This window comes from Salvelinus sp. IW2-2015, linkage group LG26, assembly GCF_002910315.2.
Source record: "Salvelinus sp. IW2-2015 linkage group LG26, ASM291031v2, whole genome shotgun sequence".
Classification (NCBI taxonomy): Eukaryota; Metazoa; Chordata; class Actinopteri; order Salmoniformes; family Salmonidae; genus Salvelinus; species Salvelinus sp. IW2-2015.
In genome coordinates this window covers 4848796-4857910 of record NC_036866.1, presented here as the reverse complement: position 1 = coordinate 4857910, position 9115 = coordinate 4848796, and the positions used below count along the sequence as shown (strand labels likewise).

The window sequence follows — 9115 nt, the reverse complement described above, 5'->3', positions numbered from 1 at the left end:
ATGTGTAACTCTGTGTTGTTGTTTTTGTCGCGCTGCTTTGCTTTATCTTTGCCAGGTCGCAGTTGTAAATGAGAACTTGTTCTCAACTGGCCTACCTGGTTAAATAAAGGTGAAGTAAAAAAAATATTGTTGCTCTGATCCTCACATCATTTGAATATAGGCACTTCAAGGGCCAATCAAACTTCGATTTTTTTCCTGGACTTTGCCCTTTGATCTTGGATATCTCATATCTCACTCTGTACTCAAACAATTTTTTGGGGTGTTTCATTTAGATTTTTTTTTATTGGGATTTAGAATTTGGGAAATAGTTCTAGATGTGAAATGGCTGTCCTGTACGTGACTGAATCCCTTCAAACGGTATGTAACTACTCCGTTGCACAATGCAGCAGTAGCGTACAGTGACTCAACTAGGTGCCATTATTAAACATAGAAGAAGTAGCGGGTCGTCACTAGTTACCATAGCCACAAAGTTATAAACCTCGCCCATTTCTGCAATTTATCTTCTTAAAATGTGATCTTAAACCTAGCCCTAACCGTAACCCACTGCTAACCTTATATTAAGACCAAAAAGGAACAAACAAATAATATTTGTACGATATAGCCAATTTCGACTTTGTGGCTGTGGTAACTAGTAGACACCGAAGTAATGTGACGACATGATAACATCCGGTGAGTGACCTGGCCTGGTCCGTCCTCCAACATCAAATTCATCATCTAACAGTCGGTCATACCAGGTCAAGAGCATAAACATCATGGTTTTCGAGGAGAAAATGATACTGAACGGGGAACCTGAAGATGTAAGACGTGAACTCACSATGTTGTATTCAATATCTCGTTAAATAATGAACGGGCTCATTTGTTAAAGGCTAAACTTGAGAGAGCCAAAGTGGCTAGCAGATTCGTTAGCAAACTCGCTAGCTAGTTAGCCAATAATCTGCTAGGTTGCTTTCGATCAACCAGTGGCAATAAATAGTACGCGCCAGCTAGCTTAGTATATTGCCCAGTGTGTAACATCGGTGTAATGTTTCGAGTGGTTTAAAATGTGTTTTTCTTTCAGGAAGAGGAGGAAGAGGAGGAGGAGGAAGATATGGTGGTATGAATCGATTTGGTTTGATTCAGCATAATCTGCCCACCTTGCATTTGTTCTAAAACCCACATAATATGTTCTAACATAGCTAACTATATGTCATGCAACTGGAGGGAATTAATAGCCTGGTCGATCTGTTTGAGCTACAAACAGATCTGAGACCAGGCTAGGGGAATAGATGGTTTGTGTACTTATTGACCTTGGTTTATCTATTCCAGGACCCCCTTGAGGTGGTGCGGGACAAGTGTGCGCAGGCAGAGCACTGCGTCCACGCCAGGGCGAAACTGGAGGACTGTGAATCCAGGGTCGGCTCCAAGTCCGAAACCAGAGAGGACTGCACCGAGGAGCTTTTCGACTTCCTCCATGCGCGGGACCACTGTGTATGTGAGATCTACCCAGACACTTTCACCAACAGTGAAGAAGCGGGTGCAAGGGAATACATACAAGCAGGCATGAGAGTGCATGTGACTCCATTGATAATGCCTGCAGGTCTTCATAGAGCCTACTCAAATCAAATGTTATTTGTCATATGCTTCGTAAACAACAGGTGCCGACTAACAGTGAAATGCTTACTTACGGGCCTTTCCCAACAATGCAGAGAAAAAATTATAGAAAAAACACAAGGAATAAATACACAATGAGTAACGATAACCTGGCTATATACACAGGCTACCAGTACTGAGTTTATGTGCAGGGGTACGAGCTAATTGAGGTAGATATGTACAGTTGAAGTCAGAAGTTTACATACACCTTAGCCAATTACATTTAAAATCAGTTTTCACAATTCCTGACATTTAATCCTAGTAAAAATTCCCTGTCTTAGGTCAGATAGGATCACCACTTTATTTTAAGAATGTGAAATGTCAGAATAATAGTACAGTGATTTATTTCAGCTTTTATTTATTTATCACATTCCCAGGGGGTCAGAAGTTTACATACACTCAATTAGTATTTGGTAGCATTGCCTTTAAATTGTTGAACTTGGGTCAAACATTTCGGGTAGCCTTCCACAAGCTTCCCACAATAAGTTGGGTGAATTTTGGCCCATTCCTCCTGACAGAGCTGGTGTAAATTGAGTCAGACTTGTAGGCCTCCTTGCTCGCACACGCTTTTTCAGTTCTGCCCACAAATTTTCTATAGGATTGAGGTCAGGGCTTTGTGATGGCCACTCCAATACCTTGACTTTGTCCTTAAGCCATTTTTCCAAAACTTTGGAAGTATACTTGGGGTCAATGTCCATTTGGAAGACCCATTTGCGACTAAGATTTAACTTCCTGACTGATGTCTTGAGATGCTGCATCAATATATCCACATAATTTTCCTCCCTCATGATGCCATCTATTTTGTGAAGTGCACCAGTCCCTTCTGCAGCAAAGCACCCTCACAACATGATGCTACTACCCCTGTGCGTCACGGTTCGGATGGTGTTCTTCGGTTTGCAAGCCTCCCCCGTTTTCCTCCAAACATAACGATGGTCATTATGGCCAAACAGTTCTATTTTTGTTTTATCAGACCAGAGTGCATTTCTCCAAAAAGTATGATCTTTGTCCCCATGTGAAGTTGCTAACCGTAGTCTGGCTTTTTTATGGTGGTTTTGGAGCAGTAGCTTCTTCCTTGCTGAGCGGCCTTTCAGGTTATGTCGATATAGGACTCGTTTTACTGTGGATGTAGATACTTTTGTACCCGTTTCCTCCAGCGTCTTCACAAGGTCCTTTGCTGTTGTTTTGGGATTAAGTTGCACTTTTCGCACCAAAGTACGTTCATCTGTAGGAGACAGAACGCGTTTCCTTCCTGAGCGGTAACACGGCCCATGGTGGTATGATTGTCCCATGGTGTTTATACTTGCGTACTATTGTTTGTACAGATGAACGTGGTACCTTCAGGCGTTTGGAAATTGCTCCCAAGGATGAACCAGACTTGTGGAGGTCTACAAATATTTTTCTGAGGTCTTGGCTGATTTCTTTTGATTTTCCCATGATATAAAGCAAAGAGGCACTGAGTTTGAAGGTAGGCCTTGAAATACATCTACAGGTACACCTCCAATTGACTCAGATTATGTCAATTAGCCTATCAGAAGCTTCTAAAGCCATGACATAATTTTCTGGAATTTTCCAAGCTGTTTAAAGGCACAGTCAACTTAGTGAATGTGAACTTCTGACACACTGGAATTGTGATACAGTGAATTATAAGTGAAATAATCTGTCTGTAAACAATTGTTGGAAAAATGACTTGTGTCATGCACAAAGTAGATGTCCTAACCGACTTACCAAAACTATCGTTTGTTAACAAGAAATTTGGGGAGTGGTTGAAAACGAGTTTTAATGACTCCAGCCTAAGTGTATGTAAACTTCCGACTTCAACTGTACATATAGGTAGGGGTAAAGTGACTAGGAAACAGGATAGATAATAAGGAGTAGTAGCAGCAGCAGCGTATGTGATGAGTCAAAAGTTACTGCAAAAGAGGGTCAACGCAGATAGTCCGGGTAGCTATATGGTTAACTATTTAGTAGTCTTATGGCTTGAGGGTAGAAGCAGTTCAGGGTCCTGTTGGTTCCACACTTGGTGCATCGGTACCACTTGCCGTGCAGTAGCAGAGGGAACAGTCTGATGTATTGTTTTATTTATTTATAGGGGACAATGCACATTAATCAACATCAATAATGCAACATCCATGTAAATGTGCCGGGGATAGCCAAAAGATCATTTGCATTCGTAGTCCCTGGGCAGTTAAGGACAATTACACAGCCACAATACAAAAACTCACTAAAACAATACAAAATACCAATACATTACATCCAATAATATATCATTCTAACGACAACAACAACACTATCATAAACTAGTCTTACATATGAAGAACCACAGATAACTCATGTGTACAGGTTTGGATAGATTTTAGCCATGTTTTCAATTCAAATTTAAAAGTACAATAATCAGTGATTTGGGTACCTGGAGTCTTTGACCATTTTTAGGGCCTTCATCTGACACCGCTTAGAGGTCCTGGATGTCAGGGAGCTCGGCCACTGTGAGGTACTGGGCCGTACGCAGTACCCTCTGTAGCGCCTTGTGGTTGGATGCCAAGCAGTTGCCATATCAAGCGGTGATGCAACCAGTCAAGTTGCTTTCAATGGTGCAGCTGTAGAACTTTTTGAGGATCTGAGGGCACATGACAAATCTTTTCAGCCTCCTGAGGGGGAAGAGGCATTGTCATCCCTTCTTCATGACTGTTGGTGTGTGTGAACCATGTTAATTCCTTAGTGATGTGGACACTGAGGAACTTGAAGTTCTCGACCCTCTCCACTACAGTCCGTCGATGTGGAAGGGGGCGTGCTTGGCCATCCATTTCCTTTAGTCCATGATCAGCTACTTTGTCTTGCTGATGTCGAGGGAGAGGCTGTTGTCCTGGCAACATACCCGCCTGGTGACTGACATCCTCCCTGTAGTCTGTGTCATCGTCGTTGGTGATCAGATCTATCACTGTAGCGTCTTCAGCAAACTTAATGATGGTGTTGGAGTTGTGCGCAATCACGCAGTCATGAACAGGGAGTACAGGAGGGGACTAAGCACGCACCCAAGAGGGGACCCCGTGTTGAGGGTCAGCGTGGTGGATGTGTTGTTGCCTACGCTCACCACCTGGGGCGGCCCATCAGGAAGTCCAGGATCCAGTTGCAGAGGGAGGTGTTTAGTCCCAGGGTCCTGAGCTTAGTGATGAGCTTGGAGGGCACTATGGTGTTGAACACTGAGCTGTAGTCAATGAACAGCATTCTCACTTAGGTGTTCCTCTTGTCCAGGTGGGAGAGGGTAGTGTGGAGTGCAATAGACATTGCATCATCTGTGGATCTGTTGGGGCGGTATGTGAATTGGAGTGGGTCCAGTGTGTCTGGGATGATGGTGTCGATGTGAGCCATGACCAGCCTTTCAATGCATTACATGGCTACAGATGTGAGTGCTATGGGGCGAAAGTCATTTAGACAGGCTACCTTGGCATTCTTGTGCACAGGGACTATGGTGGTCTGCTTGAAACACATAGATATTACAGACTGGTACTGTATGTAGGCTGGAGGTAGATCTCTCTGTCTGCCAAGAATGAACATGACACTGAGGCTGGCTGTCAGACTGACAGAAGAGTCATATCAGTGGGTTCATCTCAATAGTATATAGTGGTTTCCTCTCCTTCATCTGTACTGTTCTGAAAACAGTTGACAGAACTGTGGTTGAAACCATACTGGGTGTTTGCTTTCACCTGTCCAGTTCCTTCACGTTAGTGCAGATGATGGAGAGGAAACGAGGAGAGAAAGCAATTTAAGACTATTGAGATTCAGTCAGTGTATTCGAGAGATGCGTAGTAGTATACTCCCTCCCTATATCTCTAGGGAAAATAATAGCCTAGTATTACTGTCAGCATTGGGCTACTCATCCAGGTGTACCACCACAACTGATGCATGGGTAAATTAGATGACTCAACATTTGAACTTCTACAAGCAAGATTATATCCAGGAGTCAGTGGATTTACTCTATTGCATGCTCCTCCTTCATTAAGTTCATCACGATTGGAGATGTTAGAATTTGAGAACAGTAGTTGAATAGCAGGATGGAGGAGAAGGCTGTGGAGAAACAGGGACATATGAGTGGACCGAACCTCATTTGGTGATAAGGCTGGGTGCTTTCTATCGTCAGACAAGAGGAATGAATAGAAAATACTCCCAACTTTGGATGGGATAACTAGCTACTTTAGGAGACAAGTGTCACTCACTTTGCATACATTTGTACAAGACAGTTTGCAATAACTTGTCCTTTAATTTCTGTCCTACAGGTGGCTCACAAAGTCTTCCATTCTGTCAAGTAAAGTCCCTCCAGCTCCCTGCACTACTGGCAGAAGTTCCTTGTCAGATATCGACAACTACCATTTAACTTAAGTGACAAGTACCTGGTTTTAAAGGATTCCTCTGAGTCTAAGTTGTAACCTCATACACACTGTATCTGTTCATGTGAATAAATTATAAATTAAGTGTTGAATCAGTGTTTGTTTTCTGTGGTTGGATTTAATATATTGGATGATGCGTCTAATCTTGTCTATCAGCTGGCGGTATAGCTATTGAGACTGAGAATGATGCATCAATTTAACAAGTGCAGCATACATTAATTTGGTCATTGGTCTAAACTGGATAATTGCAAAGCATTACAATTGTGTTTTATGTTTAGCTTAAACGCAATTTCACATAATGAAAACCTCTTGTATTGCATGCCTTCATGCAATCAACAGTCCCTGATAAGATACAATCATACTATATGGCACAAGAGTAGCCTAATGTGCCATGAAATATGTATCACTGGTTCCCCATCCGAATGTCTGTGCCTCTACCGATCGCTACATAGCTACTTCATTGCAGAGAAGACCGTGGCGTGGCGTTTGGCCAGAGCAATGAGACTGGGTAGCCAGGCAACCATCCGAAGGCAAACTGGACCATAGAATTAGGAATTAGAATACTAATTTAATAGGATCTATGAACTGGACCCTCAACTGCGCACTCTACCGTACACAGGCAAAACTAGGCATCGCCTTTCTCTGCTAGTTAGCTACTTCCTTATTCTGTCTCGAGCCCGCCCGGGAAGGGTTACCGCAATTCGGGGCGTTCCTGCTGCTATAGGGGTGTTTATACTTCTATAGGTCAACTTCTAAAATAGGCGTTCGGGGCGTTTATACTTCTATAGGTCGATTTCTAAAATAGGACTCCGGTTCACAGGCGGGAGCGCTCAAGTACATTACAGTAACCCCACAGAATAASAGGTGGGGGCGACAACGGCAGCTAGCTAGTTAGGGCAACGGTAGATAGACACGTCCTTCGCTCACACAGTTCTGTTAACGATGTCAGTTGTTTGGCAGGCGTTTAGGACTCTGGGTAATAACTAGCGAGTTGGAAAACTCCGGTACACAGTAGGCAGGATAGGTAACGTTAGCTAACACACCGGTGAACCTCGCCCCCGCTTATCGGGCACTGTTTCCCGAAGTTATGTTATTAACGACGGCGAGGACAGATGTACAGCAAGCGGGAGCGAAGGACATTTTGCTAGCTAGTTAGGACCCCAGTACACAGCAGACGAGATGGGTAGCTAGCTAGCACACCGGTAGACAGTGTACGTCGCCCCCGCCTGTTGGACACTGTTTTCCTGCAGTTCTATTAACGATTGTGAGGGCATGCGTTAGCGAAGGACAGTGGGGGCTAATTAGCTAGGACACCGTTACACGACGGGATAGCCATTTAAAAATGTAAAAATCAATAACTTATTCACCGTTTGTCACAGAATCATCAAGCTAGTTATGATTTGTTCTATAAATGTCATCCATACTTTTAGAACCTTTGTTTTGAGTAGAAATTCCAGTTTTGACTTGATAGAAGTACATAACATCTATAAAATGCCATTTAAAGCGGTAAAATCAACAACTAACGTTAGTTGACTGTTTGTCACAGAAACATCAAACGATGTATTATTTATTCTATACATGTCTAGCATACTTTTCGCAGTTTTGATTTGATAGAAATACATAATCTCAAATATTGCATTTAAAGATGAAAAAATCATTAACTAATTCAGTGATTGTCGCAGAAAAATAGCGAAAATATGCATTTATTTGCGAAACTTGAAAGAAATGTTAATTTCAAGTTTAATTTGTTATATATGAAGTTAGACAATGTTTACAAAGTTGTACAATCTTAAATTGTATGTCAAATCAATGTTTGCATTTTTAGTGCAACAGTTCCACATTTTAAAGTAGTTACAAGGCACACCAGTCGTTTATTTATACGTCTCTAATTTAACAGCAAAGAGGCCCCTTTCAATCATTTTCTATTTTGGCTTTGTTGAAGTTCTTCTTTGTCATCCCAAGACAAACTGAATGGTGCCATCTCTGGCACACAGAGCATTCTATCTGCAGTATTAAAAACATAACAGGGTTATGTTTATTTACATGTAAATTACAGTTCTGGAATACCCAGATTCTGTTACATGCTTTTTCAATGAGGAACATTTTCAAATTAAATTGGATTTTTGTTCAATTGCAAAATTGACTTTAAATTACATGCATGTGACCACAACCCTGACAGAAGCACATAACTGAGGTGTTAATCATCGTTGAGTATTCAGGCAATATAAATCATATAGTAATAGAGACATACATTTGCAAAAAACGTATGTGTTGATAAAAAAGGTATCACACATCAATGTTGTAATATCAAACATTACAATAATGTCAGTCTTTGAATAAAAATACCACAAAAACAAACCCAGTTGGTCATAATTTTTCTGTGGTTGATGGAAAGCACACATTGAGCAGTCTTGCTTCGCATTGAAGACTGGAAAAAAGAGGACCACATATGTTATGCATTGTTGACACATTTAAAGACGTTTTCTAGAACCCATAGTTCTAAAAGGTTGTGCTTCAAAGACACACTCTGTCCCTCAGTTGCATACTACATTGTTCTCTCACTATCTGTGCCTTGACCACTTCCCACACCCCGTAGCAAAGGGTTCTCCAGAGCGAGGCGTTTTTTGGTCGTAAAAAAAAAAGAACGTCATGCTTTTTCAAGATTAAACGCTCACCAATTGCAACCCTGGAATTGTATTTTAGTGCTAAACAGTGTGAGACAGTGCATTTTTATGAGATTATATTTGCTTCCAATCTGAATATGGTTAGTTGCCAGTCAAATGGTTCCTTGCCTTGAACTGAAATTGGAAGGCTGGTCTACATTGCCAAGACTGCAATATCAAAGTAGGGAGTTCATTGTTCAAAAGAGTAATTCTGCAATTGGCAATGTATGGAATACAAAATAGACACATCCAGTTGATCGATGTTTAAAAGAGGTAAAAACATTTTTTTACCCACTTTTTCTTCCGTCCCACTTGTTTATGTCCAAATTCCCCTTCTGTGCGGGCAACTCCTCAGCAGATGTGGAATAGTCGAGGGCGCACATATGCCTCCTTCAAGCAAGTGTCGGCAGCCGTCCGATTCACCTTTCCACCTTTATTTAA

At 41.8% G+C, this 9115-nt stretch overlaps 1 protein-coding gene across 2 annotated transcripts; it reads left to right on the top strand.

Annotated features, from left to right (window-relative positions):
• Nucleotides 1–663: 663 nt before the first annotated feature.
• Nucleotides 664–6103, top strand: LOC111953062 (cytochrome b-c1 complex subunit 6, mitochondrial). Of its 2 annotated transcripts, none has more exons than XM_023972151.2 (4): nucleotides 664–797; nucleotides 1064–1093; nucleotides 1306–1467; nucleotides 5901–6103. In XM_023972151.2, exons 1-4 carry the CDS (start codon nucleotides 753–755, stop codon nucleotides 5931–5933), a joined length of 270 nt encoding a protein of 89 aa, XP_023827919.1. In that variant the 5' UTR covers nucleotides 664–752; the 3' UTR covers nucleotides 5934–6103. The 2 variants fall into 2 exon arrangements, with proteins under 2 accessions (XP_023827919.1, XP_023827918.1); XM_023972150.2 differs by having other exon boundaries at nucleotides 665–797; nucleotides 1058–1093.
• Nucleotides 6104–9115: the final 3012 nt, after the last annotated feature.

Bases quoted from the DNA above. Each gene is read 5' to 3' on its own strand.
- LOC111953062 (XM_023972150.2), top strand. From the start codon at position 753: ATGGTTTTCGAGGAGAAAATGATACTGAACGGGGAACCTGAAGAT. The intron at 1,094-1,305 runs GTATGAATCGAT...TATCTATTCCAG, and splicing joins AGGAGGAGGAAGATATGGTG to GACCCCCTTGAGGTGGTGCG. The intron at 1,468-5,900 runs GTATGTGAGATC...TCTGTCCTACAG, and splicing joins TCCATGCGCGGGACCACTGT to GTGGCTCACAAAGTCTTCCA.